At 31.6% G+C, this 16,533-nt stretch overlaps 1 protein-coding gene across 2 annotated transcripts in view; it reads right to left on the reverse strand.

Annotated features, from left to right (window-relative positions):
• LOC118181627 (structural maintenance of chromosomes protein 6-like) overlaps positions 1-16,533 on the reverse strand; it is a 144,878-nt gene that overhangs the window by 98,133 nt on the left and 30,212 nt on the right. For both annotated transcript variants that reach the window (XM_035350790.2, XM_035350789.2), the window contains one exon: positions 5,560-5,643. In XM_035350790.2, the coding sequence (XP_035206681.2) occupies positions 5,560-5,643 (84 nt within the window). The remainder of the gene's footprint in view (positions 1-5,559; positions 5,644-16,533) is intronic.

Genomic DNA, 16,533 nt, shown 5'->3' on the forward strand with positions numbered 1-16,533 from the left:
ATGATTTTCATGGGCCCAAACTTATGCCTCATGGGACTTTTCAGGATCAGAGCAAGGTTAAATTAATTAATTTCAAAATTTAATTATTTTTTCTGTTCTCAAACTAATTTTAGACATTTTTAAATCTTTTAGAAGCATCTTAACTTGCTTCATAATTGAGAAATTCATATACATATATATATATATATGAGGGAGTCAGAGTCGGTCATTTTCTCTACCGACTCCACAGCCCTGGTTTTTAATACCTATAACTCACACACTTGGGCATCTAGGAACTTGCATGTCCCACGTCCTCATTCATTCCAATAGTGGTTCTCCATAAATATCTGGGTAGGGACCCTCCATGACCATGTTGGTTGGCACATAACTTCTGCCACAATGTCTAGACAGCAAATCGTATCACACATTCCTGCAAGAAGTGTTATCAGAGCTGCTGCATCCAATTCCAACATCCATCAGGTTGAGAATGTGGTTCCAGAACAATGGGATGCTTGTACACTTCAACTTAGATGTGCGGAACACTTTAGAAGCAAAGTTCCCAGGGTGATGGATTAGGTGAGGTAGTCCCATAGCTCGGTTACCAAGATCACCAGATCTCTAGTCTTTGGATTGTTTCTTGTGGGGCAATATGAAAAGCCTAATCTACGAGTGTCCCAATTTGGATCTAGTTACCAGAATTGCTTTTGTTGCTGGCAATATTCAGGAAATGCCTGGTGTTTTCGCAAATGTGCATCAATTCTGTCACGCAGGTGTGAAGCTTGCATTACAGCTTTTGTTTTGAGTAATTTCTATACATATGTTCTGTTATCAAAATGTCTTCTGAAGTATCTTCTCTCATTCTTGTGTTAATTCTTTAAATGTGACAGTGAAAAACTACCTTTTAACATCTCATCGCTTGCATTCTATAACGACTATTGCTTGCATAGCTGTCTTCTACCACCCCTAAAGTTCTGCCCACCTGTTTAGATTCCCCCTGTATATGTTTATGGTATTGCACATAACAAAATAATTAAAGGGAGTATAAATTCCAACTATGCAATACTGAATCTTAACATGTGGTTTCCTCAAAGAGATGCAAATTTTCAACTAAAAAATGCCTCTTGCCATACATCCAAGATCCTGAAAAATTATTTTACTTCTAAAGGGCTGGCTACAAATGCTAACTTAATCTGAAAACAGTCCATATAGAAGAAAGAATATAGGTTATTTTCAAAAATAAAATCCATGAAAAAGAAATAACAAAGATGGAAAATTTCATTAAAAAACACCAGAGAATATGGAATAATAACAAAGATCAAGAGCAGCACTGAAAAATCTTTAAAGAAGAAATGCCCGACAGAATCCAGGCATCATTAAAAGCCAAAGTATTTCATGTAAAATATTTAAGTCTATTATTATTGCTTTAAATGTTTGTTTGGTAACACAATTAAATGTAGTAAATGTCTAATAAATTACTCTTAATTTTAGCAATATGTACTGTACAATCATAGCAACAAATTACTCTTAATCTTAGCAATATATACTGTACAATCATAGAAATAATTTTTTCAAAAATCCATCATAATTTGTACAATTTAATGATTATTTAACCCTTACATACAAAGCTTTCCTTTCTAAAATTAGAACTGCTGCAGCCTTATGAAAGACTATACAAAAAATGAAAAAATATAAATAAATTAAATATTTAAGAATTTACAATTAAATAAAATAAAAAGATATAAATAAAAAATTAATACATTAAGCTAAATTGATGGCAGAGTTAAGTACTGTAACTCACATTATTTGAAGCCCCAGCTGGAATTAAAATTCACTCAAAAACTGAGAAGTATCCTAGAGCCCTCGGTAGTAAACTGAGGGCTCCAGCTGAATTAAAGCCCGGATGACATGTAATTATCCATAATTTCTTTCCCTTTATGTTCACATCTCCCCCCCCCAGCAGACTAACAACACTAGTTAAAAAAAAAAGCTTAAATAAATTTGATTTTAATCACAGTGTATACAAGGATTTAAAGATAACACTACCACCAGAATGATTTTAACGGCTGGATTTCAATATCCAATGTATAAGATACTCTTAAAATTAACAGTTCAACATTTTAGATCATTAGTTATATCCAGTATTTTATTTCCATTTTATTTTAGGCAATTTGTCAAGAAAATACAAATGCAGAACTCCAATTATTTGAATTTTTTATTAGTCAATGTGAGGAATCATTTTCCCCTCCTGAATGTTTGTGAAAATTCAAGGGTTACACTTTGCACAGTATTGTTCTTGAATATTTTAACTGCACAAGAACTGTATTTTTATTAATGATGTTGTGCTTTCCCAATTTTTCATATGTGCAGTAGAAGTTAAAATAATCCTGAACTATCAGCTCAGGCTCATCTGATGAATACTGTCCAAGGACAATAACAATGAATGGTCAAGGAAGAAAAGAAAGGTATTTAATCAGGATGTATGAAATAAAAACAAATGAAAAATGAGCCGCAATGAAGGTAAGAGTTATATTTCAACTTAAGGAAACGTTATTTCTCCTAGAAATATTGGTTCATACAAAATACAACTTCACAACCAATGATGCTGAAGAAACTGAAAGTGAATTCTGCAATGAATAATGATATGTATAACTTTCAGTGAGTTAATGATTGTATGCAATATTGACAAGAATACATAAATGAACTTTTACGCACTACATACTTGTATAATCCCTTCCCCTCCATATTATACAGTTTCATTTTATTTTTTCATATGTTAAAAATGTTCTCTTTTATCTGTTAATAAACTTTCTCTCACAGGCATTCATTCTTAAATATTTTATCACCCCAAAATGAGCAACTCAATGACCATTGGGACAAAAAGGGCCTAGCTCCTAAATTCAAATAATTATGTAGCCTAACTAAACACACATTGTGCTATAGTAATATCCATAAAGATCATTTATACTAGCACTTTTCATAAGGACATATGTTTAGAACACAAGTTAAAAAATAAATGTTTGAATTTGAATTTTTTTTTTTTTTTTTTTTTTTTTTTTTTTTTTTTTTCCAAAAATTAAAAAATGTGGAGCTGTGCCTTTCTTGCTGCAAGCCTTTCAATTCACGAATTATCTTTCTTTAATATGGCAGATTTAGTTCCAAAAAAAATCATCAATAAATGATGAGGGAACATTTTCTTTATAGTACTTCTTTCTTAATAACTCGTGAAATCAGATACTACCTTAAAACATTTGAGAAATATCATAAAATAACTTGCAACATACATATCTGAGTTCTTCCTTTTTATGAAGATTTCTCTTTTATAACCACAAGCAATTGCCTTGTTTTAAACTGTATTTTAAAGAAAACTAATTTAATTTAAAAATATAATCATATAACCAACATTTTTATTTGTAATAAAAAGAAAATGAGCTTTTAACAATTAATGTTTACTTCAGTTTAAAAAAAAATGTATAAAATGTATAAATGTATTCAGTTTTAAAAAAAATGTAAAAAATGCTTTTTAAGCATTTTATACATTTTTTTAAGAAATTAGAAAATAATATATTTAAAATATTATTTATGCTATACTTTGGTAATGTTTTATTGTAATATTTCTGCTAAACACAGGGAAACAATTTTTTTTCAAATGAAAAAAATATTAATAACTTTTATTATCTTACAGTGACTAACTAATTACAAGGACTGGTTAGTTGTCAGAAGGTAATAAAACAGATCAATATACTGGCTTCTGAACTAAAAGTGCACTTTCCTCTTGGGGTACAATATTCAGTTTCCAGCCAACAGACTACGGTTTAACATTCACGGCTACAGATGCAGCAGCTGTGGAGCTTACATCCCACTACTATACAGTGCCACGGGACAAAGATACAAGCAAGTTGGGTAAGCCATATCTGCACAGTCTGCTTCATTCAAATACATGTTGCCTAAATTTTCACTCAAAACTGCAGTATTTCACACCACTGCCATTTTATGAAGCATTTTTGTAATCACTTCAACTTTTCTTACATATGAAAATAACTTTCATTCTTAATTAATGCAATAATTTCTACTTTGCTTTGCTAAATTTTATACCACCTGAATTTTATACAAAGGTCATACCAAAAATAATTCAATAAGTGATCTAACTTTTTTGCGAACTAACACAGATCAGACTATGTATGTTATTCAAATGTCTCCTATATTGTTCAAGAATGTAATTAATTTCTTCACAGCAAGAAAATAATGGATATGAAGTACATGCAACATGCCATCATTCACTTCCTAATAAGAGAAGGATACAATCAGTCAAACAACTACAGTAGTCTGCAGGATGTTTTCAAAGATTATGCCACTGGCAACAGCAGTGTGCACAGATGGATGAAAAGTTAAGAGAATAGGAAAGCAACATTAAAGAAAAGTGACATAGTGGGAGCCATCAAATGCACACCTGAATTTTTTTTTAAATAATTCACGGGCTGGGTTCATTAGTGATGTAAATACTTCACTTTGAAATTAGATTATGTTGTGTAGTACCTCCACATATAGGAAAATCACTCCTTTGCATGATTTGCATCAATAAATAAAAAGGCTTAGCTAACTTTCGCTTCAGTTCCATGTAGATACATCTATGTAGGTAGAATGTTATGAATTTTAGGCACAATATACTGGAAATCTCATTAATCTGAATCTGTGATTACTCAAAATTCAACACTGAAGAAAAATGACACAGTGGGAAGTCATCAAATGCACACATAATACTTTTCTAAAAAGAATTCAAGGGCTGGATCCAATAGCAATGTAAATATTTTACTTGTAATGTAGATTGCATTGACATACATAATGTAGATTACATTACATATGACTTCACATATAGGAAGATCATTCCAATAACCCTTTTGCTAGATATCTTATTCTATATATATTAAATAGTGAAAATAACATGATAAAAAGCATTTCATTGCTACAATTCCATTTCAGTTGGTTTATTTATATTACTGTTGTATTTACTTATTATGAGAGTTTATCTCTTAAAATTTAAGACCAAGTATTCTTTCTTAATTCAATGTAAATTTTGGAAAGAGTTTTGGGTAAAGAAAGGTCATATTGAAACAATAACTGCGCAGTAAGGTTTAACTGAAATTTTTCTTTCCATTCATTATTTTTAATTTTGCAATTTATTCAAGTAGCCTTATTTTGACTACATTTTTCCAATCCCTCTCGATAAAAAAAAAATAACAATAAGTTTAATGACAAGAATTTAATCAATGGAAAGCAATACAAGAATACCCTATACAAGACATAAAAGATCCATTAAAAAATGCAGTTTTTTGGTTCTGTCCATAAATCTCAAGTTTTGATAAATATTATTTAAAAAAAATCGGGTGTCTTTTTTCCCTCCCTAATCTCAATAATTATTTTTAAAAACATTCAACTTTGTAATACTCTTGTTCATGAATGATTTTCTATATTCTTCCATATATTTTCCACGCAATTGTAGACAAAGGATGCATATTTTGAGACAGTATATCTATAGGGTAAAACCTGTCATAAAGAATTATTCAAAATGTTATAAAAGAATACCTTATACAAGTTTTTATCAGCATTTTTAGATATCAAGAAAGCTCGACTCATATCCTGGGTTAGAATAGTTGTAGGATTGTCAACCTGGAAAAAAGGCTGCTTATTATAAAAAAATACTTAATAAAGATACAATAATTTTTATATATACAAAAAATAAAGAACAGCACATTTTACCAGTTTTTCAAATATTAGAAAAATGCTTTTCAATCCAGACTAAGAAGGAAATAAATATATTACATCTTAAAATATAAACAATATATTACAACCCTAGGTATTTTAATTCTAATATTGAAATATGGATATTTGCCTAATTTAACACCTTCTGTGGTGACTTATCATGGAAACGATCCAGGATAGGGTTCTCTTTTTTTTTTTTCGGGGGGGTAATTAAAAGATAACTGTTGTTTGTAGACAGATACATGTTCGTATATATATGTGATAATTCTGTTGGTACATCGATAGAACTTATTAGGGAGTTGGCTAGTTAGTTAGGGAAGATAAAACCAATTCACTTTTCAGCCATGGTTGAAATAACTTTATGGGTGATAGCTGCATGGCAGTGATTCATTGTGTAGATGGAATGATAATTTGCAAAGAGACATGGAAAAATTCAACATAGTTTTATTATTAGATAAAGCAGTTCTGGAGACACCACATTTGCTTCACACATTTATGGGTGGGGAATACGTAAGATACAAAAATATGATAATTCGAACAAACTATTTCTTTAAAGTCCTAATGTTAATCCTAATAAAACCCCCTTCAGCACATCTATACTAAGTCACTGACGTCACTTTTTCCCTGCAATTTCTTTCACTCGTTTACTGTTGCAATTATTTTGAATGCAACCCTAATGTTTGATCTCTTCAATAATTTGAAGAAAGAGCACTTTTTTATGATGCAAACAAAATGATTTTGCAGATGGAAATAAGTTATCCGCTGGAGGGTTAGTACAGAGGTTTTTAAGATCCTGCTTGAATCTAAGATATAATATATTTGTTGCAATGTCGATAGAACTTAGTAGAGTTGGTTAGTTAGTTAGGGAAGACGAAACCAATTCACTTTTTAATCATGGTAAAATAACTTTGCAGATAATAGACGTGATGGAATGGCAGTGTTTTATTTTGAATGCAACCCTAATGTTTGATCTCTTCAATAATTTGAAGAAAGAGCACTTTTTTATGACGCAAACAAAATGAGTTTGCAGATGGAAATAAGTTATCCGCTGGAGGGTTAGTACAGAGGTTTTTAAGATCCTGCTTGAATCTAAGATATAATATATTTGTTGCAATGTCGATAGAACTTAGTAGAGTTGGTTAGTTAGTTAGGGAAGACGAAACCAATTCACTTTTTAATCATGGTAAAATAACTTTGCAGATGATAGACGTGATGGAATGGCAGTGTTTTATTTTGAATGCAACCCTAATGTTTGATCTCTTCAATAATTTGAAGAAAGAGCACTTTTTTATGATGCAAACAAAATGATTTTGCAGATGGAAATAAGTTATCCGCTGGAGAGTTAGTACAGAGGTTTTTAAGATCCTGCTTGAATCTAAGATATAATATATTTGTTGCAATGTCGATAGAACTTAGTAGAGTTGGTTAGTTAGTTAGGGAAGACGAAACCAATTCACTTTTTAATCATGGTAAAATAACTTTGCAGATGATAGACGTGATGGAATGGCAGTGTTTTATTTTGAATGCAACCCTAATGTTTGATCTCTTCAATAATTTGAAGAAAGAGCACTTTTTTATGATGCAAACAAAATGATTTTGCAGATGGAAATAAGTTATCCGCTGGAGAGTTAGTACAGAGGTTTTTAAGATCCTGCTTGAATCTAAGATATAATATATTTGTTGCAATGTCGATAGAACTTAGTAGAGTTGGTTAGTTAGTTAGGGAAGACGAAACCAATTCACTTTTTAATCATGGTAAAATAACTTTGCAGATGATAGATGTGATGGAATGGCAATGTTTTATTGCATAGATGGAATGATGGACTTGCAGACAGACATGGCCAAATTCAACATATTTTTATTACTGGATAAAGCATTTCTAAAGGCACAATATTTGCTTCACACCTGATTATGGGTGCAATAAATAGATGCCTCACAATTTTGTACATTCAGCTTACATTTTAGATAGAAGAAAAGAAAGAGATAAGCAAGAGGTTTGGATTATTCTGCCAGCAGCATGTGAAAAAGTGAAGTGTATTAAGTAGCTGGAGTTATTTATAATCTCAGTTCCTTTGTTTGAGTTCTGGAGAGTGACTAGGCAAAAGTTTACAGCACAGGAGAGAATGTGAAGAGAAACAGCGAAGTCAGTTACCCATATATATATATATAAACTTAAAGCATCTAAATAAATTAGTAAATTGAAATAAAAGCAAGGCAATTAATCTATAATATAGTAATTGCAACCATGGTAGAAGATTGATGTCATTAACTTAATAACTCAGTTTCAGTAATTCTCAGCTAAGTGGATACAGTGAATGAAGTTGTTTGTGGTTTGGAGGGGTTACAACAGAAAAATAGAAACTTTGGTGATATATTATTAGTTTATGTTGTTCTGCAAAAATTAGATTTATCAACTAAATTCTGATGGGAAAGATAGTTAAAGAAAGAGAAAAACACTAAAATTAAGGGTATTGATTGAATTTTTAAAACATTATGCAAGGATATAACAAAATAGTAGAATGTCAGCAGGACAGAGTTACAAGAGTAATAACAAAGTAAATATGTTTATAGCAAATGCTAAATGCACTTACTGTCAAGAGTACAATTTGCTAAAAAACACAAAATACTTTCCATTAGACATGCTTAAGAGAATGAATATGTGAAAGGCAATAATTTGCATTTCAATTATTTACAAAATACATAAGTATAAACATTGTAAAAGTGTATACAAATGTAAGTATTGTGGGAAACCTCATGACAGTGTACAACATATATAGAAGTTACAAAGGCCAGACCATAAATCTGTTCCTTCTCCATAAGCCAACCTATTTATTAGATTCAAAAGAATTGCCAAAATTTACCATTGTCTGTGTTAGCACCTTGAATACTAAACACAGTATAGATGTTACTCTGCTTTACAATGAGTAAAGTTCATAAAACAAAACAAATACATATGTTTGCTGGATACTGGAAGTCAAATGTAATTTATTATTACGGAGTGCATGGAAAAAATAAGGTTTGAACATGAAAGATAGTTCAGTTTCAATTTTGTGTGAGGCACGTTTAGCACTGTGAGTAGAAGAAATAGATTTATTGTTTATTTCTCATTTCAGTACTGAATTGAGAGTTTCCACTACTGCTTACATAATAGAAAATATTAGTGATAACCTCTCTTTTATGTCTTTACTAGAAAATATTTGTAGTAATTTTAGTGATTTTATTTTAGCTGATCCAACATTTTATAAATCAAGCAAAATTGACATTTTATTAGGTTCAAATGTGTTTTAAAGTTAATAGATAGAAATATTACAAAGCGTAGTAAAGAATCCTAGACTTATCCAGCATTGGTAAATCATGTAAATACTGAAGAATTATTTAAGTCATTTTGGAATTTAGAAAGTATCCCAGATTTGCAGCCTCTTGCAACAGGAGAAAAGTTATGTGAGGTTCATTAGTCAGTACAGAAACTTCTTGCAAGAATATTTATTGTTGGGTCATATGAAATTAATTTCATCAGTGGATTGTAATTTGGAAAATGGAAGTTTTTATATATTTCAATCATTTTATTTTAAATGATGTCAAGCTTAACAACAAAACTGAGTGTTTGATCCAAGTGCAAAATCATCAACAGGTATTTCTCCCAATGATACTTTAATGACTGATCCAAAAACCCAAGATCTCATTAATATTCTTTTGAAATTTAGATTTCATAGTATTGCAATAACTGCTGATATTGAAAAAATGTACAGACAAGTTACAATTGAGCCTAAACATATGGAATTTCACAAAAATATATCAGAGAGCTAATTCAAAGCAACACGTGCAAGTTTTTTAGTTGAATACTGTTATGTAAGGAATTGCTTCTGAGTCATACTTGGTGCTGGCAGTGTGGAAGCAGTTTATGAAAGAAAGAATTTTTCTAAAACTGCTGATATAACGGTAAGGGAATTTTTATGAAAAGGATGTGTTGAATGGTGTTGATAATGTTCAAGAAGGTACTCAGCTGATAGCTGAAATGAACCAAATGCTTAGAAAAAGTAGGTTTGGACCCTACTACAAAAGAGTCAACAGTGAAAAGTCAGTGCTAGGAAATGCAAACATAAAGGGTCTAACTAATGATAAATCTCGTATAATTGTGGAAAAAAGCTAAAAAATTTCTTGGTCTTCAATAAGATACTAATAAAGATGAATTTTTCTGTAATTCTGTGATGTTAAATTTTCAAGATATTTGAAAAAGAATGTTCTATATTATCATTGATAGCAAAATTATTCAATCCCTTGAGTTGGATTGAATCTTCTGTCATATCAACAAAGATTCTTCTTCAAGAATTAAAAATTTTTGCCTGGGACGATTCAGTTCCAGAAGAAATTGGGAAGATGTGAAAGACTATGCGTAAAGAAATTCAACACTTATATTTGCATTCCTAAAAAAGTTCTTTTATCCACATGTTTGAAAGTTCAACTACATGAATTCTGTGATACATTGAAGAAAGGTTATGGTACAGTCATCTCTGTTAGATCATCTAATAACTCATCCATTTGAGTGAAACTCTAAGTAGCAAAAATTCAAAGGGCTTTCATTAAACTGATTCCAACTCTATGATTGGAACTGTGTGCTGCTGTTTTGTTAACACATTTAATACAAATAATTGGAAGTGGAACTTTCATTTTATACATGCATGGAGAAATTCAAGTATTATATTATCCTGGCTAATGTTTGAACCTAACATATGGCAAAGATTTCCAGCCACAGACAAACAGAGTTTCAGAAATTCAGTCTACTGTTCCAGCTGAAAACCAGAATCACGTTCATGGAAAGAAGATCCCAGTTGATTGTGTATCACGTGAACTTTATCCAGTTGATTTGGTAGTTCATAAATATTGGTAAAACAGTCCAGAGTGGTTCAAGTCAAGAAAAATTCCATTTCCCTAAAAGATTGCAAATAGCAAGGAAGCACTGGAAAAAAAGACCACAGGCACTCTTCATGTGGTATCGGAGTAGGATTGCAGTGTTCGAGATTTATCATCAATGTCAGACTGCTATTGGATAGAAGAAAGTTGGGATTACTAACTATGAAAGAGACAGAATTTCATGTTGCGTTAGTGCATGGAATACAGAATATCATGTTGCATTAAACAAGTTCATCCTATACTTTGCTCCTGAGTGTAAATGTGTTAAATCAGGAAAACCATTACTTACAGATTAATGCATTCTTAGCTTGTATCCCTCCTTAGACAATGATGGTGTTTTGAGAGTTGGTGTTAGGTTATAAAATGCTAATTTAAAATACTACCAGAAGCATCCTGATAAACACACCCTAACAAAATATATTTTACAATATTTTCACACAAAGTATTTGCATGTTGGAGCTCAATCATTGCTGTGTCATATTTAGCAAGCCTTTTGGTCATTAATTGGTAAATCAGTTTGTAGAAAAGTTGTACAAGCATGTCTTTCTTGCTTCGATGTTAGGTGAATTGTCACAAATCAGCTTTAGGGAATTTACCTCGGAAATGGTTTGGTTTGATCTGGTTTGTTTATTGCTACCTTAAAAAAGTTCTCTCCTAGACCTGCTAAAAGTAGCAAATTATTTAGTGATAATAATAAAATATTTGTTGGAGCTCACAATGAAATAAACTTTATAGTGGTATTAAAAAACCAGATGAGAGTTATTCTATTTCCTTTTTGTCGGCAGATCCAGATGATCTCAAAGTGTTAACGCCTGCACATTATTTGATAGGTCATTCAGTTATAAACATCCTGGAGAAAGATTTTAGTACTTTACCAGACAACAGACCTTTCCATTAGCAATCAGTAGTGAAAGCGATTCACCTTATTTGGAAAAAGTGGCCACAAACAATTTACAACAGAGAAGTAAGTGGATGTCTGCAAAGAATGATGTGAAATTAAGGACTTAAGTTATCATTAAGAAAGATAATATGCCAATTCGTAGCTGGTTACTGGGAACAGCGGTAGATGCTTTTAGAGAATGTGGCAACAAAATATAAGTCGTAAATGTGATGATAAAACATAGCATATTTGAAAGAGGTATTTTGAAAATTTGCATTTACCCATTTGAGGTTAATGTTGGAAAATCTCAGTTATGACTTTTATGCTTATGTGTCGTTCCAACCTGTTCTGCGATGAATACCAATTTTCTTTTCTTTTCAGTGAATCTAGTAGGTTCAAGTGGCAAGTATGTTGTATCACAAGCAGTGATATCATGACATTTTTACTCATATATAGTTGTGAAGAAGCAAACCAGTATGGAGCACACCTGCAGTGAGGACACAAAGAGTGAGCGAGAGGCTGCCAAGACTGAAACAAACTGGAGTGAAGTCTGCATCTCTCATGGTGGCAAATCGCAGTGACAAGATGTATAAAGCCGAGTACAAGAGCCCATGTTATCTGAAGTATACTAGCAACAATAAAAGGATAACTAGTTCATCTCCATGTGGTATCCAAATTCATATTCAAACTTGCATGCATACAACAGATCAACAATATTAAATGGCTACTCTGCCCCATCCACCATCATGGAAACATAAATTTTAAATGAAAAATAATTTCAGATCTTTCTGACATTATTTCCCAGTACTAAATAATCACTGCTTCACATTAAAAAAAAAGTTTCAGTAAGTTGAATATTCTAACAGATGTTCTTTAATAGAGGGGGGGATTCTAATCCTCTCCCCAACTTTTTTTATATTTAAAAGTAAGTAAAAGCAATCATTATTAATTTTTATAAAACTATTTAAAATTTTAAAAAAATCTACAATATTCTTTACATTAAGAAAAGGAAAAAATATTGAAAATATCAAAGCAAGATAAACTAATTAAACCCGTAATAACGTACTACAGAATACTGCGAAAAGACATAAAATCACCCTGAAAGATCATAAGCAAACAGTTGTTCAATAAGATTTTTCATGCTATCTTAAAAAGCATGTCAGTGAATCAGAAGAAATGAATATATGAAGGATTTACATCAAAATTATACCGCAACTATGCTTGCCTTACAGCAGTTTTTTTCAAGGTCATTAAGAATAAGGTGCAATGCAAATTAAATGTTTTAAAAGTAGTTTTATTAAGACTGGATAGCATCTTATATATTATAACAACAATGGCAGACCTTTTGTAGCTTTTCGTATTAGGGGTGTAAAAGTGCAGTTTTGTTCTTGAGGTAAAACAGAATCATATATTGCATACCAACAAATTACTTTCAAATCATTTTTATGCATTTCTAGCTAAATAAAAATGTTTAATTTTAAGTAATTAATTCACTGTATTTCCTCTACATCTACCTAATTTTTAAATTAAACCAACATAATACCAATCTTTCTTTTGAAACACTTTCAGAAAATTTACACAAACATATTTGTTAAGTACAAAATGACAAATTTAATTAACAAATATGAACCCACCAGCGGCCGAGCGGTACTCGCTGAACACTGGTATTTCGGTTCGAGGTTCGAATCTCGCGAATGGGCTGGCTGCATGGGCATTTTCGTGGTTTTCCCCATGTGTAAAATGTATACGAGGCAGTTCCCCTTAGAAAGCTCTCCACGAAGGCATTCCCTCCCTTAAGGCAGATAGCCCTTGAGTGCTTTGCCGTAATATAATAAAACAAAAAAAAAATCATTAACAAATACATGAGAATGTAACTATATTTGATTACTGCTTTACTATATCTTTTGTTAAAAGTTTTATCACAATGTTAGAAAAATCACTTACAAACCTAAAACCTAAAACTATTTTTTGTTTTGAAAATCCTTACTATACACCAGTTTTGATAAATGTTTTGTTTTCATCATTATTAATTTGTAATTAGAAAATTTTATTTGTAATTAGACTCTTTCTTTACAGTTTACCATTTTAAAAATAGTGTTAGGTTATTGCACTCAGAGATATCTTAAATAAATGGGACAGAAGAATAAAAATGACCATTAAATAATAATTTTTACAAAATTTGAAAATAGCTAAAAAGGGGGGATGAAAAGTTTATTTATTCTCTCTCTTTTAATGCTGAGGAAAATATCCCCAATTCAGTTCTTAAGAATCAAAGTTTAGTACAGTCAAAAGTCTTTAATCCGGACTCGTCGGGACTTCGATTCCGGATTATAAATCATCAGTTTAAATCTGTTAAGATGGCATACAGAAATTATAAAATAAAAAACATGAAGCCATAATTTATTAAATAAAGAGCAATTATGATCTAAAGGGTATCAAAATTTACAAAAAAAAGCTTAATATTTATTTGTTTACTTTATTATTAAACATTTCTTTCAATGCGTGCATGCCTAAAGCATACATTACGCATAGTCGAAATTAGAAAATTGCAACCAGAAAACTATTTGATGTGTATTTGTGATATTTATAATGACTATGAATTTGATTTAAATCATATCAAAGATGGAGTACATCGAGATAAAATACTACATTTAGTAAGGAATTATAAGCCGAATAAAATAAAAACATCTGCCCTGAAGATAAGGATAGTGCTGACAGATCAACTTCCAGTTCATTGCCCGCCGCAACGTCATTTAGTACACCATTTCAACATCTACTAACAGAGAATTTTAAATACAGTCAAATACCTGAAATCCCCCAACTCCTGAAATCCGCGTTGCCTCTCAAAATATAAACATTTAATTTATAAGTTCCGAAACCGCAACATGGAGTATGAAATATCAAAGAAAAAATACTTAGTGGATAATGACATCATAATTACTGAATAATAATGAGTCATAATGGAAATACCAAATTATTGACATCATGATGAAAGTTTTCCCCTCCAATCTGCATCGAGATAAAAAAGCAGACGATTAACTCAACTCTTCTTTCAAGTTCACGCTTCATGTTGTTGTACTTTCTGAGCTTTGTTATTTCACAAGATTGTTTAGTGATGTTGTTTTTTTTTCCCTGGATATTTTGTGGATAAATTAAGAATATTTTAAATTTTAGCGCTTTTTAATACAATGACAGATCAGAAACACACTCGTGATTTTACTGCTTCCATCCTTGAAAAACGTAAACACGTTGCATTGACGGTAATGAAAAAAGTGGAAATTCTGCTAAATATGGAGGTAGGTGCTTCTTCTCGGTTTATAGCAGAATCGTATGGAAATGCCACACAGACTGTGTATGATATATGGAACAATAAAGAAAAGCTGTTGAAATTTTACAGCAACAGTGATTCTAACACCGGAATCCGAAATCGGCAAACCTCGATGCTGTCTTGCACAAGGGGTTCCGGCAGCAGCAGAGTGATGGGTTAATTATTTCAGGACTACTCCTGAGAGAAAAGGGGAAGCAGATTCATGCTGATTTAAAAATAGAGGAGCCTAATATAAATGAACAATATAATATAATCAGTTTATATATGTAATAACTAGAAAGCCCAGCGATCATACGAAATGACCGCTGTTCTAGATATTATAAATTGTAATTAAAATGATTTGTGCAAAGATGTCTCTTAATTCAAACTGAATTACCCAGGGCAGGCAGCAAGGATGCCCCTTTGCTTACTGCCCCACGGGGTTTCCACCTTCTACTTGCTTAATTGCTTAAAGGAAACCACTGGCTGTACATTTCTTAAGAGCCACCGCTAGCTCAATAAATAAAGGTGATTTAAATAATAAAATCTTAATTCACATGTCAAAGATCTCTTTGTACACAAGAATTTCTTGTGTAGATCTTTCCATCATTTTTAAGCTCGCCTTGCAGAGGACCATCCAATATTTTTAATTTCACGAACTATTGAATAGGCAACATAAAGTTGACCGTGTCCAAATGCAGGCTCAGGTAAAAAAATGCCAACGCGCTGAAGCGTTTGGCCCTGACTACTCTTACTTATCGATAGTCATAGCAAAGTCAACTTTTACAGGAAATTGTCTACGTCTCAATTGAAACGGCAACCCTGTGACGTAGCAACTTCACCCCATTGGCTAGTACAGTTATGCAAGCAACCAATAAACTATCGGCAACAAACAGACACTTAAGCCGCATATATATATATATATATATATATATATGGGGTGAAGTAACATCATCTTCTCCGAAACGGCTGGCTTCCGGGCTTAGCGAAGCACACCGTTTGATTCCGCAGGTCCGTGGAACGCCATTTTGACCATTTGCGTCTTCGTGGGACTTTAATTAGCTGGGATATTAATTAAAAACTAATTTTCACCTGCGTTTTCCCTATATTTTCCACTTTCTTTCTTGGGTTTTCCCTATTAGAGGGATTTGGCTACATGACAAATTCTTTTTTCTCGAATATATACAGAACAGCGCCGAGTTGAAATTCGAGACGCATATCCTTGGATTCCAAAAAATTCTCCAAAAAAATCGATACTGTTCTCATCTTCGTACGACTTTATACAGCTGAGATATTAATTAAAAACTGCGGAAACGTTAATTTCCGTGCTCATTTTTTGGAGTCGCAACAATAAAGTTTCGGCGCACACACTTTAGCCACTTATATATCTATAAAGGTAATTTAATGCATATAATTAATTATTGTATTAATGTATATAATATATTAATTTAATGTATCTAATATGCCTTATTTATTTTGCACTTTTAGTCTGAATATTATTTTTCTGTAATGAAATCCGCAAAATCCTAAACTCCGCACAACCTCTGATCCCAAGCGTTGCGGATTTCTCGACTTCTACTGTACTGCTAAATAATGGAAATAAATAAATATATATAAAATTACAAAAAGAACCAAAACTAACAAATTGTACAAAAATATGCAATAAATTAATACAATATCAGAAAATAAAACACAAAGC

Source organism: Stegodyphus dumicola, chromosome 1 (genome assembly GCF_044657685.1).
Source record: "Stegodyphus dumicola isolate Sdum_Otavi_A_Nest chromosome 1, ASM4465768v1".
In the NCBI taxonomy this organism is placed as follows: Eukaryota; Metazoa; Arthropoda; class Arachnida; order Araneae; family Eresidae; genus Stegodyphus; species Stegodyphus dumicola.